This window comes from Macaca mulatta, chromosome 9, assembly GCF_049350105.2.
Source record: "Macaca mulatta isolate MMU2019108-1 chromosome 9, T2T-MMU8v2.0, whole genome shotgun sequence".
NCBI lineage: Eukaryota > Metazoa > Chordata > Mammalia > Primates > Cercopithecidae > Macaca > Macaca mulatta.
In genome coordinates this window covers 14,308,437-14,324,542 of record NC_133414.1, presented here as the reverse complement: position 1 = coordinate 14,324,542, position 16,106 = coordinate 14,308,437, and the positions used below count along the sequence as shown (strand labels likewise).

Genomic DNA, 16,106 nt, shown 5'->3' with positions numbered 1-16,106 from the left:
TTGATGACTCCTGGATTCATCATCACGGTGACGATTTATCACTGGCGGACACAATGTCAAGGACTGTCATTTCTGCTGCTGTCCGGGAAAGTCCACCCTTCAGGATAATCCTCACCCAGTGAATGAGGAATCGTTTCCGTCATTTACACCAAACCTTAAACGGAGCGCAGCATGAAGAATCCACAGCACTTCCCATCCAGCTCTCCTCCCCAGTCCCAGTGGCGAGCCACATTCTCTCTCTCAGGGGTTTGTGGTGAATCTTGGGTTCCTAAGGGTTGGACTTTAGAAACTATTCTTATGTAGAGTGTGAAAGGAAAATAAATCTCAGGACCCCAAAATCACTAAGCCAGAGGGAAAAGTCAAGCTGGGAACTACGCAAACCTGCCTCCCATTTTATTTCTAAATAACGAAACTACAAAGATAAAATGCCACATTCCTCCCTCACGATTCGCCGATAAGGAAATTCCTTGTGGGCAAAAGACAGACAAAACTCAAAGTATGGCCAGGCATGGTGGTTCACACCTGTAATCCAAGCACTTTGGGAGGCCGAGGCAGGCGGATCACCTGAGGTCAGGAGTTCAAGACCAGCCTGACCAACATGGCGAAACCCCATCTCTACTAAAAATACAAAAATTAGCCGGGTGTGGTGGCACATGCCTGTAATCCCGGCTACCTGGGAGGCTGAGGCAGGAGGATTGCTTGAACCCAGGAGGCGGAGGTTGCAGTGAGCCAAGATTGCGCCATTGCACTCCAGCCTGGACAATGAGAGTGAAACTTCGTCTCAAAATAACTAACTCACTCACTCACTCAAAGTCCTCCCTCTCCTCAAGGTAGACAAAAGCATACCTGATTGCTTCCTCTGCCCTATTGTTTCACTGAGCCAGACTAATGTGTGAGTGACTATTCCTGTAAATGATGTATTCAGTGAAGAGCTGATCAGAGACTCAAAAGAAACCAACCCTTTGTCTTTTATCTACCTAAGACCTGGAAGCTTCTGCTTTGAGTTGTCCCGCCTTTTCAGACCTAGCCAATGTACATCTTACACATATTGATTGATGTCTTGACCGAGCCAATGGACATCGTACACATATTGATTGCTATCTCATGTCTCCCTACAATGTGTAAAACCAAGCTGTGCCCTGACCACCTTGGGCACATGTCATCAGGACCTCCTGAGGCTGTGTCAGGGGCACATCCTTAAACTTGGCAAAATAAACTTTCTAAATTGACTGAGACCTGGCCGGGCACAGTGGCTCATGTCTGTAATCCCAGCACTTTGGGAGACTGAGGCGAGTGGATCACCTGAGGTCAGGAGACCAGCCTGGCCAACATGGTGAAACCTCATCACTACTAAAAATACAAAATTACCCAGGCATGGTGGCAGGCGCCTGTAATCCCAGCTACTTAGGAGGCTGAGGCAGGAGAATCACTTGAACCTGGGAGGCGCAGGTTGCAGTGAGCCGATATTTCACCATTGCACTCCAGCCTGGGCAAAAAGAGCAAAACGCTGTCTCAAAAATAAATTTAAAAAATAAATAAATTGACTGAGGCCTGTCTCGGATATTTGTGGGTTCACAAGAGTGACCAGACTTGTTTAGAAAAGTGGTTCTCGGCCTGCTGTGTGGCAGAGGCACCTGTGAGGGTATTCACTGGCCGGAGATCTTGCCCTTCAGTGGGGCTGAGATGGGGCCCAGGGCTCTGGATTTCGAGCTCCACAAGCAGCATTCTGATATGTCACCATGGCAGTGAAGAAATTTTCAGAACTCACCAAGGCTCCCTCCTTGACCAAACTTGAGGCAGGCTCCTCTGAGTCCCTTGCTTTCCTCGGCCTTGACCTTAGCCTTGTCTATCCTGCCCCTGCCAGGCCTGCACAGCCCTCTCTTAGCGAGAGTCTCCTAGGTCGGAGAATCCCCCACGACGGGTATCTGATCAAGTTCTTCACTCACCCCACCCCCACTGACAGGACTCCAGGCCAGGGTGATTCGCTATTGAGATTGGGGTGATACAGGAGCTAGAAAGAAATTCAGGCAGATAGCGAGGGTAAAAGAGTTCTCGGCTCCTGGCTAACCCGGTGAAACCCCGTCTCTACTAAAAAATACAAAACACTAGCCGGGCGAGGTGGCGGGTGCCTGTAGTCCCAGCTACTCGGGAGGCTGAGGCTGGAGAATAGCGTGAACCCTGGAGGCGGAGCTTGCAGTGAGCTGAGATCGCGCCACTGCACTCCAGCAAGGCTCTGTCTCAAAAAAAAAAAAAAAAAAGAGTCCTCAGCAAGGCTTCCCTTCTAACAAAAAGCAGCCCTATAAATTATTATTATTTTTTTTCTAACAAAGAACAGCCTGAAAAATCAAGCTGCAAACATAAACAGGCAAGCTGGAAGCTTTCACCGGTGAAATGTGGCAGCTGTGCCAATAGAAAAGGGCCACCTGGGGGCCAGGCATGTCCAACATGGAGGCTCCATCTTCCCTTTTCTTTGTCAGCCACGTGTACGCCACTGCACTCCAGCCTGGGGACAGAGGCAACACTCAAAACAAACAAACAAAAGAAACAGGCAACATGGGGCTGGCCAGGCAGAGAACCCATCTGCATCATAAAAGATTAGGGTGGGGATGACTGGGCATGGTGGCTCACACCTTTATTCCCAGCACTTTCGGAGGCCAAGGCGGGTGGATCACCTGAGGTCGGGAGTTTGAGACCAGCCTGGCCTACATGGAGAAACCCCATTTCTACTAAAAACAAAATTAGCTGGGCGTGGTGGCACATGCCTGTAATCCCAGCAACTAGGGAGGCTGAGGCAGGAGAATCACTTGAACTTGGGAGGCCGAGGTTGTGGTGAGCCGAGATCACGCCATTGCACTCCAGCCTGGGCAACAAGAGCAAAACTCCGTCTCAAAAAAAAAAAAAAAAAAAAAAAAAAGACTAGGGTGGGGGCGGCCAGCTTTCATGCCCTATGGAAATGGCACACCTAGCCCTAACTAGTTTTTTGTGTTCTATACAAATGGCACACCTGGTCCAACCAATCTTTTGTGCCCTATGTAAGTCAGACACCACCTCCTCAAGCTCAGCTATAAAACCCCCTGCATTTCACCGCAGACTGGAAACCCACTTGGGACCCCTCTCTCTGCAGGACAGAGCTCTTCTCTTTCCTTCACCTATTAAATTTCCGCTCTTAAGCTCACGCCTTGTGTGTCTGCATCCTTGATTTCCTTGGCATGAGAGAATGAATCTCGGGTATCACCCCCGACAACGAGGCCACTTCAGGGGCATTAGGGATCTGATGAGATAACAAGGGTGGAAGATTTCAGCTCAACTGATTCAGCAGGATTCTTGCTGAAAACTGGACCTACTGGACAGCCAGAGAGCAGGTCCTAGTCAGAAAGAGGACTCAAAGGGGCCTTTGTCAACGTCTAAGTCCTCAGCCTGCCTTTAGCAGGAATCCTGCCAGGTCAGGTTAGCAAAAATCCCCCAATTTCCCAACCACTACCCCATCCCCTCTCTTCTTTGGCTATCAATCCCTGCTCGTCTTGCTGTATTCCAAGTTGAGCTCAATGACATTGCAATGGTCTCGAATAAAGCCTTCCTTACCATTTCAAGTAGCGTCTAAAGAATTCTGTTCTTTAACAGAACCTAAAGAATAAATACTATCCTTCACCCCAAATAATACACAAAGGGATGGCAGTTAAGAGTCATTGTGACATTAATTTTGTGGATGAAGCAGGAAATTAGAAGAAAATCAACTGTGCACTGAAGGATGTTTCCAATGAGGTTTTATTTATTTATTTTGAGATGGAGTCTCGCTCTGTCACCCAGGCTAGAGTGCAGTGGTGCAATCTCAGCTCACTGCAACCTCCACCTCTTGGGTTCAAGCAATTCTCCTGCCTCAGCCTCCTGAGTAGCTGGGATCACAGGCGTGTGCCACCACAGCCGGCTAATTTTGTATTTTTAGTAGAGACAGGGATTCATCCTGTTGACCAGCCTGGTCTCAAACTCCTAACCTTAGGCGATCCATCCACCTTGGCCTCCCAAAGTATTGGGACTACATGCGTGAGCCCACCGCGCTGGCCCCAGTGAGTTTTAAAAGAAAGTAAAGTGGCCAATCAGTTAAAACAAGAATACTCTCACGCTTAGAAAAGGGGTGGGAATGCTCGAATCATAAAGTCCATGTGGTTCCTGTTTTCTCTGGATGTTTAGGGATTATCCTTTACTAAACAATAAGGATCCGATCATGGGTGCTGAGAGAGGACAATGCTGTTGTTTCTGACTTTTTATCTTCCTTGTCCAGGAGGTGATAAGGAGCGGAGAATAAGTGATTTCACACTGCCAAACAAGGCATAATCCAGGCAAGGGGTGGCCAAAGGGCCCAGAGCATCCACACATCCCTCCTATAAAAGCTACTCGGGAGGCTGAGGCAGGAGAATGGCGTGAACCCGGGAGGCGGAGCTTGCAGTGAGCCGAGATCGCGCCACTGCACTCCAGCCTGGGCGACAGAGCAAGACTCCGTCTCGAAAAAAAAAAAAAAAAAAAAAAAAAAAAAAAAAAAAAAAGATTCATCTGGGTCAATAAAATGCTCTTTTGAAGACCAATTACGCCCAAGGAGGGTTAAATCAACTGGTCATTCACAGTTTAGATCAATACTTTTTTTTTTTTCTTTTTGAGATGAAGCGTCACTCTTGTTGCCCAGGCTGGAGTGCAATGGCACGATCTCGGCTCACTGCAACTTCTGCCTCCCCGCTTCAAGCGATTCTCCTGCCTCAGCCTCCTGAGTAGCTGGGATTACAGGCACTCGCCACCACACCCGACTAATTTTTGTATTTTTAGTAGAGGTGGGGTTTCACCATGTTGGTCAGGCTGGTCTTGAACTCCTGACCTCAGGCAATCCACCTGCCTCGGCCTCCCAAAGTGCTGGGATTACAGGCGTGGGCCCCCATGCGCAGACGATCAATACTTTTAATTGGCCCAAGACTTAGTAAGGACAGCAGGGCTTTTCCTGTGGGATGGGAGTGGGGGAAGAGGGAAGACTGTGGGGGAGAGGCAGGCTCAGGTATCATCTGGGTGGGAGGCCCCGGTCCCCAGCAGGAGGGCTGTAGGGGTGGTGGCCACAGGGAGAGGGTCTGGCCCACATTGCATCACAGTTCCTCCTGGTGTCCAAAGAGGTCCAGGACTCACAGCAAAAATTAAGTTTTCTGCATATGATGGCATCTTAGAAAGACAACTGGTGGCCAATACCTGAGTTGGAATATCAACTCCAACCCTTTATAGTAATCTACATAATAAGCTTTAAAAAGATCGGAATCAACACACTTCTGGTAACGTTAATGTTATCCATAATCACATTCCTACTCCAGTGATTCTCAACTAGGGGCAATTTTGTCCCCCAGGGGATGGATATCCGGCAATGCCTAGGGACACTGGTAGCTGTTAACAATTCCAGACGTGGTACTGGTATCCATGAGCAGAAGCCAAGGATGCAGTTCTAAATCCCACAGTGCCCAAGTGCAGGGGCTGAGAAACCCGATCCTAATCCACTGAGGCAGGAGCAGGCACTTCCAGTCTCAGTCACTTCATTTTGCAAAAAGAGCAACTGTCTCTAATAGCTTCCTGGGGCAACAAGACATCACATAGCTTTCTATAAGGTACATTTGCATCTGCAGGTAGGCTGGGGCAGTATTCCGATTGCTGCGCTAAGCTTAAATTAACACGATCATCCTCTCTCTATTGCTCTGGGCTTGGTTATATAGGTGGTTTTAAGTTTAATTTTCTTAGCTGTTTATGCAAATTTAGTAGTCCAATTTCAACTTCCTCCTCATAGCTCAAACTCCTTTGTGCCTCTGAAAAGTGATCACAGAAAGGTCCTTAAATTGCAGTGTTCTTTACATAACGACAGGCCCAGTGATCTCAAGGCTCCACAGGATGGAAGCTGCAAGTACTTCTCCAAAAGCATTACGTGGGTTAACTAAAAACATTAATTCCCGTACAGCCAGTCAGCCTTTCTAAGGGAGAGATAAACATTGCCCCTCCTGGATATGCCTTATTTGCTTAGAAATTATTTTTCTAGTAAGTACAGACAGCTAGCCCATCACCGCACATCCCTGTGGTCACCACACGAACGTGTTCAGAGAGAGCTGCCTCTGGTGTTCTGGAAGCACAGAATTGGCATTTGTGGGGGCACAAGAGATCAGAGAAGGCCTGGAGGCCTGGCACAGAGGTGCCAGGTCGGCTGAGCTAGCCCCTACCTAGCCCTCTGAAGTATCTCCAGGCCCTGAACATGAGCTGACCATGCCCACAGCCATTTCAGATGTCAAGAAGCCTGCAGAGGATGAAGACTCAAAGGGATCCACTAAGATTCCCAAATATCCTCGCCCAGTGGTTTTCCAAGAACAGCTCCCAGACCAGCATCCTCATCACGGGCAGACCTGTTAGAAACCCAACTTTTCAGGCCCCACTGGAGACCTACCAGTGGGGGGAATCAGACCACTGGGGATGGGGCAGCAGTCTCTATTTTCATAGCCCTCCGGACAATTCTGATATGGGCGAACATTTGGGAAACACTGACTGGGTCAATGGAACATGACAACATGCAGAAAAACCATGGTACTGAGTCTTTATGAAAGAAAAAGCTACACCACTTTATTCCTTGGTTCCCAGTAGCAGATAATGGCCAGGTGTGGAAACTCTGTTTATACAAATGTTTATGACTGGTTCTTTAAACTGATTTTGATTTCCCACAGTTGCGTACAGCACAGCTTCCAGATAATATGATCTTCGTGTTTATAATGAGTGGTGGGTATGTGTGCTGGGGTGGAATTTTTGTCTTGACTGGTGCAGTAAGCTCTGGGGGCTGGACCTGTAAATATCCTAGAATCACGCCACACTGCAGCTTTGGGTCAACTGCACTGCTTTCCACTGTTTCTCAAGTGAATATGTCTGATACCTACCTTTGGTACCACATGTGTGACATTCACCCTTCAGAACCGTATGTTTGACCTCTGTCCTTCAGTGTCTACATAGACCTGCTAGGGAGGGGCATATATGCCCATATAAGGCCCAGATCCTTCTGTGCCAAGGGATAAAGGGTCAATATACCAAAACCTCATTAAGAAACTGTAAGAAAAGAACCTGCAGGACACTATTTTTATTATTTATTTATTTTGAGCCAGAGTTTTGCTCTGTCGCCCAGACTGGAGTGCAGTAGCGCGATCTCGGCTCACTGCAACCTTCACCTCCCAGGTTCAAGTGATTCTCCTGCCTCGGCCTCCCGAGTAGCTGGGACTACTGGCATGCACCACCACGCCCAGCTAATTGTATTTTTGTAGAGACAGGGTTTCACCATGTTGGCCAGGATGGTCCCGATCTCTTGACCTCGTGATCTGCCTGCCTCGGCCTCCCAAAGTGCTGGGATTACAGGCATGGGCCACCACGCCTGGCCAGTCATAGCTCTTTTAACCTGTCTTTTCCCCTTCTATTTCTCTTCTCCCTCTTCTATATCTGCTTACCTTCTGTTTCCTTTCACTTTCCTCTCGCGGTGTCTGACCACTGCTCTCTCTCTTTTATACGGTGTGTTGTGCTGAAATGGGACTGGAATTGGCAAAGGTACTGCGGAACGGCACCAAGAGAAGAGTTTCTGCAGCCTACATGTCTTGAGCAAAATCATCTCTTACATGGGCTTGAAGCAATATATAACCCACCTCCCTGTAACCCTTTGGCTACATAATAGTTGTAAAAATCTCATGAACAGTGGCCAGCCATGTGAATCTTCATCTTCTTTCAAGATACTTCTGGGTCTGGATCCCAAAGGCCCTGACAAATGAAAGTACACAAACGCCCACCATCTGTTGCACCCACTCCACATCAGAGCAGCCACAGGCCCCCACTGGCATCAGCCCTCTTGGACGGGTGCATCGCGGGCTGCAGAGTGGCTGCGGGACGTTGTTCAGCAGTGGCCTCACCTTGAGGTCCCTGTGGACGATGCCCATTCTGTGGAGATAGTACACGGCGTCCAAGACTTGGCGGATCAGAGTGCTGGCATCCTTCTCCGTATAAAACCCCTTCTCCACTATCCGGTCAAACAGCTCGCCACCAGACACCCTGGCAAAAAAGAACATATTAGAAGTTCGAGAGGATCTGTTGAGTTGTGAAGGGAAAGCTTCCAATGTAATAAAAGACCCAAACTTTATTGCAAAAATGAATCCATTTTCAGATTGAGATGTTGTCCCCCTATTCCTCAGAGGGTATAGCCAGGAAATGTTTCCATGTCACAGCAGTGCAAATGTTTGGAACAACGTAAAGGAAATTTTAAAAAACAGGGTCCAAGGACCCGCCACACCTGGGGTCTGTCCAGGCCTTTGCCTCGGTTCTGCTGTGATGATGTAAAAAGTTTTTTAAAAAAAACCCTTCCTGAATACCAGCATCCTCAGATACAGGCAGATGACCCTGAATAAGATGTGTCCTTTGCATGAGACAGTATCCTTAAATGACCGAGAGTGTTGAGGGCAAAACACTGGCCTGCCAACGGGATGTCTGGGTTTTTGACCAAGTTCTGCTCCTAATATACTGAGCTATGAACACTCCCTGAATCCCTGGACCTTGATGTTTTCATGTGTAAAATTAGGGGATGAATCTGGTCAACAATGTCAGCAGTGAGTGGGACCATGCCCTTGGAATGATCAGAACCTCAAAGCTGCTTCTGATTTACGAAAAAGCAGGCAAAAAATCAACACGGTATTTCATCGCTTTGCTTTGATTTTAGTGATGCTGTATCCTTTTTATTTGCTTTGCATTTCAGATTACATTTAACGTTTTTAAACATTTTTCAACATGGGACTAGGTTGGCAAGGGTCAAGAAGCCCTGGGGAGGCAACCTTTCTGGAACCTTTCAGCTCTGATATTTTATGCTGCTCTGAGTTCAACAAAATAATCGAAGTGTACGAGCTAGAATACAAACTCAACTAGTGTTCTCCAAATCAGTAAGCCATCTTGGAAATAAATTTCAAGGGATTTATTAACACTACTGAAAAAAAAAAAAGAAACATTTTTCAAAAACAAGATGAGACGGATTTGAAATACTAAAATCAAAAAGCAGCTTAAAAAACAACCCTTAAAGCTTTCATAGATACAACAAAAGACAAGCCCTAGGGTAACACACACTCATACACAAACACACAAAGATAGGATTCATTTTCCACAAGGCACAATAATTTATGTGCAATAACTGATCCACCGAAACCTTCTTCTAAAAAAACTAAACAAACAACCACTGCAGCTGTGAAAGGCCTATGTGCTAGTCTCTTCCATTACCTAGAGTCATAGCAGGCAACATTGCGCTCGGATACTGTTTCATTCCCAAGGCAAACTGACAATCTAGATAAGAAAGAAAAGGTGCTCAGGAGAAATGAAAAAGCAATTCAAAGAGTGAAAAGAAATGGAAACGACTGGGAGAAACTACACTTTGACAACCATGTTGTCTAAATGATCCATGCTTAGGTAAGCCAAAAGCCCAAGATATTCCTCCTGACACCAACTTCTCTCCACTTGTCATTTCTCAGAACCTTCCCCCAATAAGTTTCAACATTTGAAACTTTGCAGAGCTCGAGAAAGTACCACAAGAGGTAGACTGCTGTTAGGGACAAAGGGAGTCTGGGTGCCCTGGAGGCATTCACTTCTTCTTCTTCTTTTTTCTGAGACAGGGTCTCATTCTGCAGCCCAGGCTGGAATGCAGTGGCATGCTCACAGCTCTCTGCAGCCTTGACCTACAGGGCTTAAGCGATCCTCCCACCTACCTCAGCTTCCTGAGGAGCTGGGACCACAGGTATGCGCCACCACGCCCGGCTAATTTTTGTATTTTTAGTAGAGACGGCGTTTCACCACATTGCTCAGGCTGGTCTCAAACTCCTGGGCTGAAGAGATCCTCCCGCCTTGGCCTCCCCAAGTGCTGGGATTACAGGCATGCGCCACTGCACCCAGCCTGCATTCACTTAATTATTTATTCAACCACTCACTCAACATTTCCTGGGTGCCCATTACATGCCAGAGAGCATGCCCAGTGGGAGGCAATTGAAGCAGCTTTCGCTATGAAGGAGGGATGTCTGTTTCTGCTCTGTTTCGATTGTGCCCTTCCACATAGGCCCCCCTCCATTAGCGGCCTCCCTAACTGCTGTCTCCAGGGCTCACTTCTCACCGTTCTGCCTGCTACTGTCTCCTCTCCTCTGCAGCTGCTGGAGGACCTCTGGCAAGAATGCTTACCCCTTCCACTGCTCCCACCACCTTCTGCCCTTAGGACCCCATGATCCAAACCTTGCCCGACCCTCTGCCTTCCTCAAAACCTACCTGTCTTGCTTCCCATTCTATCAAGGTCCTCTTTTTCCCCATTATGTGATATATAAGGTATGGATAAATTCTACTGAATAAAAATATCTGCATATATTTTCTGTCTTACAGCAGTGCCATAGGTCAGCAATGCAGTGAAAACCAAAGCATCAAAGGGTAGTATGTACTGTTGCAGAGTCTCAATGCTCTGCACATTTAATATTCTGCTTCTTACATTTCAAATTGCACCAGGGCTCTATTTTTCTGAACATTGCTTGGAAAGAATTTGGTCTCCTTAGAAACCGAGGCACAAGGGGAAAGTTTAGAATCCTGCCAATAAAGAAATACGATAATATGATATTGTCATATATTTTTATGACTAATAAAAATATCTTCAATCTGCAAATCTCTTTGTACTTTTCAAAATTCTCCTTAAGCCTGCATTTCAAACACCTATGGTACTGTTATGAACTGAATGTTTATGTCCCCCAGAATTTATATACTGAAGACTTAATTCCCAATGTGATGATGGCGTTTGGAGCTGGGGTCTTTGGGAGGTGATTAGGTTTAGATGAAGTCAAAAGGATGCAGCCGGGTACAGTGGCTCATACCTGTAATCCCAGCACTTTGGGAGGCTGAGGAGGGCAGATCACCTGAGGTCAGGAGTTCGAGACCAGCCTGGCCAACATGGTGAAAACCCATCTCTACAAAAATACAAAAATTAGCTGAGCATGATGGCAGATGCCGGTAATCCTGAGGCTGAAGCAGGAGAAGTGCTTGAACTGGGAGGCAGAGGTTGCAGTGAGCTGAGATCATGCCATTGCATTCTAGCCTGGGCAACAGAGCAAGACTCCATCTCAAAAAAAAAAAAAGAGGGTGGGGCCCCATGCTGGGATCAGTGTCCCTGTAAGAAGAAGGAGACCAGAACTCTCTCTTTACCATGTGAGGACACAAGAAGGCAGCTGCCTCCAAGGCAGGAATGGAGCCCTCGCTATAATCTTTCCATGCTAGCACCTTGATCTTAGACTTGCGGCCTCCAGAACGGTGAGAAAATAAATTTCTGTTGTTTAACCCAATCTCTATGGTATTTTGTTGTGGCAGCCAGCACTGACTTATTCACAAAACTAGTTGTGAGGTAGACACTGTCCCAGAATCACTGCTGGGGAAATAAGTTTGGCAACATGGCAAGCTGCACGTCTCATTTTCAGGCTTGCAGACCATGCTTAGGTTGGCTGTTTGGTTGCTGAGTTGATTGACTGTGAGATTTTTTTTGAGTCAGACACCTTCTATGTCAAGCCTCCTGTGTGCATGTTTGAAAGCTCCACATCAGAAATGAAGTTCCCCAATTAAAACATGCAAAGCATCAGAATGAAGTTAGAAGGGACAGGGGTCAGGTGATTGGGGAAAAGGAGTAGAACCATAGTAATATATCAATACATTAAAATGAATAAATGAGGCCGGGCATAGTAGCTCATGCCTGTAATCCCAGCACTTTGGGAGGCCAGGGTGGTTGAGACTGCAGTGAGCTATGATCGCAACACTGCGCTCCAGTCTGGGTGAAGGACCAAGACCCTGTCTCAAAAAAAAAAAAAAATACAGTGAATCAATGGCATAATACCTATTAGGAGAGAGGCTCAGCTTCATAGGATGCAGATCTGGAAAGGTAAACAGGCTGGCAAAGATTAAGGAAGGAGAAGACAGAAGAGATAGTCGAAAATTCTCTACTCTTCTGAATTCCAACTTTGAAGTTTATTTAGAATAACCTGCCTCTGCATTGAACTTGGGTTTGTTCAGTTTCTTTTTTTTTTCTCTTTTTCTTTTTTTTGAGACAGAGTCTCGCTCTGTTGCCCAGGCTGGAGTGCAGTGGCATGATCTCGGCTCACTGCAAGCTCCGCCTCCCAGGTTCACACCATTCTCCTGCCTCAGCCTCCCTAGTAGCTGGGACTACAGGCGCCTGCCACCACGCCCAGCTAATTTTTTCTATTTTTAGTAGAGATGGGGTTTCACCGTGTTAACCAGGATGGTCTCGATCTTCTGACCTCGTGATCCGCCCGCCTCAGCCTCCCAAAGTGCTGGGATTACAGGCGTGAGTCACCGCGCCCAGCAGGGTTTGTTCAGTTTCTAATCTTCCTTGCCTAAGACAGTATAATGCTATTGTATTGTGTGCAAATTTTAAATATGCAAATATGAAATCGTTTGATATAATAATCTCGGTAAAATTTCAGTATGTCTGCCAAATTTTACACGATCCAAATCCTTTCAAATTAAGAAGCAATTGTCAAAAAACATAACATCATTTTGAAGTTGCTGGACCGAGTAAACTCAGCTCTGATGACACAGTGGTATACTGCAATGCAGTCTAATCGAGTCAGTATGCAATGTATCCCTTGTTAGTCCTCGGCCAACCATGCTGTTGTTTACATGCATTCAAAACTTCTCCATCTGATTTTGGTAGATATCCTGTTATCTTACAATTTACTGCTAATTGTAATTTAAAGTATTTTATGTCTTCGAACAGTATCAACCACACATTCATTAAAAGGGAGCACTTCTGCTACTGCTGGAAGCAGCCTCCAACAATCCATTCTACTCTAGTATGGAAGCGAGATGTAATAAAATAATATGAAGAAGGCCAAATAGTACAATGCTGTGAGAGCAGTCTGAGAAATACTAGCCATGATGCTAGGGTAATAGAAAGTAGTGGCACATCAAATATTTGAAATTCACCTTTGAAATACCTTTGAAATTCACAAAGTCTGCCCTATGACAAGGCCGGGGGAGTGGAGAAGACACAGGGGCACGCTGCAAGGGCTGTGCGGTCTCAATGGGCCCCAGAGCAAGGCTGGTTATAAATGTGTTTTCTAAGCAGCATCTCTCTTCCTTATATTTAGTCCTAAGAGGGAGATACTCTTGAAATCTGTAGGCCGTGATGAAGAAAGGCTACAAACAAACAAAGCATTTTTCAACTGAGAAACCCCAAGGTCCGGAAGGCAGATATTTACATTTTTAACCTGGCTTGGAGAAAGTTAGTTTCCATCTTCTCGATCTTTTCCTCAATCAAGATCCACCTTGGCTGAACCTGAGATTTCCCTCTTTCCACTAAAGGCAGCTGTCCATCATCCCACACTGCTGCCTATAATCGTCATAACTTCATTAGGTTTGGTGCCCACCCACACACACTCCCTGCTCCTGGGGGGACTCCCTCACCCACTTCTGGGAGATTAAGGTTTCATTTCATGCAACTCTCCCCTCAATATTTTCTTCCTTCAACAAATCCTACTTTAATAATTTTTAAAAATCTTTATTCTTAGAATTCCATTTCACAGTATCTTCCAGGCCTCAATCTGTTCAGAAGTTTCCAAAATACAAACACACGCCTTTCCATCTAATAGACTGGCTATATTTAACCACATGTATTTGGTTACACTCTGATTCTGGGCATTCTGCCTTCTCCATATCTGGGTGTTATGGACTGAACTGAGTACCCCTAAAATCCATATGGCGAAGTTCTGACCCCCCAGTACACCTCAGAATCGGACTGTGTTTGGAGATAGGGCCTTTGAAGAGGTAACTGAGGTTTAACGAGGTCGTATGGATGGGCCCTAATCCAATAGGACCAGTGTCCTTACACAAAGAGGAAGAGACACTGGGAATTCCATGCACACAAGGACGACCACGTCAGGACTCAGCAAGGAGACAGCTGTCTGCAAGCCAAGGAAAGAGGCCTCAAGAGAAATCAACCCTGCTGACACCCTCATCTTACACTTCCAGCCTCCAGAACTGTGAGAAAATACGTGCCTGTTGTTTAAGCCACCCAGTCTGTGGTATTCTGTTCCATTAGCCCAAACAAATACACCAGGCAACGTAAAGGGTCTTCCATACTCACGCGAAGTGTCTTTGAATATACATTCTCTTTATACATTTTTTCCAGGTTTATTGGGGGAAACCCACCCACCATGTTCGCTACTTATTGTGCTTTGTTTCTTCACCACATCACGGAATGATCCTTTTCAGAACCAGACAGTATGCTGTCTCTGTTTCCAATGGGTGCATAGTCCAGTGCGGCACACTCACACACAGCCAAGTAAACCAGGGAGTGAATGGCTTTGACGGTGGAGGGAGGCAGAGTGGTGAAGGTGCTCTGGAAGACTTCAAAAGAGCACCCGGAAGGGACCCCTGGGAAGAGGCAGGAGGGGGCGATCTGAGCTGTCTTAAAAGGAGGAGCAGGCTGGGCATGGTGGCTCACACCTGTAATCCCAGCATTTTGGGCAGCTGAGGTGGGTGAATCACCTGAGGTCAGGAGTTCAAGACCAGCCTGGACAACACGGTGAAACCCCATCTCTACTAAAAATACAAAAACCAGCCAGGTGTGGTGGCGCACTCCTGTAATCCCAGCTACTCGGGAGGCCGAGGCAGGAGAATCACTAGAACCAGGGAGATGGAGGATGCGGTGAGCCAAGATCATACCACTGCATTCCAGCCTGGGCAACAAGAGCGAAACTCCATCTCAAAAAAATAAGAAATAAAACTAAAGAGGAGGAGCAGTATTTAGTTAAGTGAAGAGAAGCCCAGAGGGCAGCCAAGGCCCATTAAATGGAATTATACTGAAAAAGGGGAACCAGTGAAAGCAGCCAGAACTCACTCTTTTGGAGAACACAGGCCATGAGAGAAGGGTTAAACGCACACACAGTAGAACCCCGCCACCTGAGGTGCAGGACTGTTCTGTCTGGGGAGCCACAGAAGCTGCTCTAGTTTACAGTCAAGACACCAGTGACAAATGACTTGCCACCTGTGACCCTAGCAGGATGCAGGGCTGGACATGGCAGAAGGGAGAAACTGAAGGCTGAGGAAAGGTTTCCTGGAGGAGGTGTCTCCACTACCTTTGTGTCTCTGGAGTCCAGCAGAGCACTTGTTGAACTGCAGACGTTGCAGCTGATTCTCAAAGCAAGAGGAGGCTGAGAGAGACAGGAGTTAGGGAGAAGAGCATGAGAGGCAGGGAGGAAGCGGATACGGGAAGAGGCCTGATGTATCTAGAAAACGCAACTGGTTGAGGATGAAGTCGAGTCAGGAAGAGTTTTGAAACTCAAGCAGTGGAGGCTGGATGTGCTGCCTCAGATGACGGTCAATGCTAAGCTGCTGGTGTCCTAAAGTTTCCCATTTCCGAAAGAGATGCCACCGAGAGGGGTTATGATCTGTGGAGTGGGTCTGGGGTGGAGGCATCATGGAATAAGGGCCCGTTCCTCGATATGTCCACTGTCTTTCAACAGAGGTCTGCAGCTGCTGTCACAAGCTCCCTGCTGTGTTCCTCTCTGTTTTCTTCTCTCAGGTTTGCTCCACACAACACATCCACATCGGCCAGCTCTGTGGTGGACACTGATTTTCTAGCCATCCAGGCAGAAGCTTGAATTGCCCTGGATGGGACCTCAGTGACTCGTTACTATCACCTGCTTCTAACTCTACCCTCTCAGTTTCCAGCCGGCCGCCCTTCAAAGCTGGCCAGGAAGAGTGTGGTTATGTCCAAAACAGTGCACAGGCTGGGCGCGGTGGCTCATACCTGCAATCCCAGCACTTTGGGAGGCCGAGGCGGGAGAATCACCTGAGGTCAGGAGTTTGAGACCAGCCTGGGCAACATGGCGAAATCCCATCTCTACAAAACATAAAAAAATTAGCTGGGTGTGGCGGTGTTTGCCTGTAATCCCACCTACTCAGGAGGCTGAGGCACGAGAATCACTTGAACCCGGGAAGCAGAGGTTGCAGTGAGCCCAGATCATGCCACTGCATTCCAGCCTAGGCGACAGAGCAAAACT

At 47.1% G+C, this 16,106-nt stretch overlaps 1 protein-coding gene across 5 annotated transcripts in view; it reads right to left on the bottom strand.

Moving 5' to 3' along the window:
- CAMK1D (calcium/calmodulin dependent protein kinase ID) overlaps positions 1 to 16,106 on the bottom strand; it is a 489,620-nt gene that overhangs the window by 68,116 nt on the left and 405,398 nt on the right. For all 5 annotated transcript variants that reach the window (XM_028825991.2, XM_028825993.2, XM_028825992.2 and 2 more), the window contains one exon: positions 7,944 to 8,082. In XM_028825991.2, the coding sequence (XP_028681824.1) occupies positions 7,944 to 8,082 (139 nt within the window). The remainder of the gene's footprint in view (positions 1 to 7,943; positions 8,083 to 16,106) is intronic.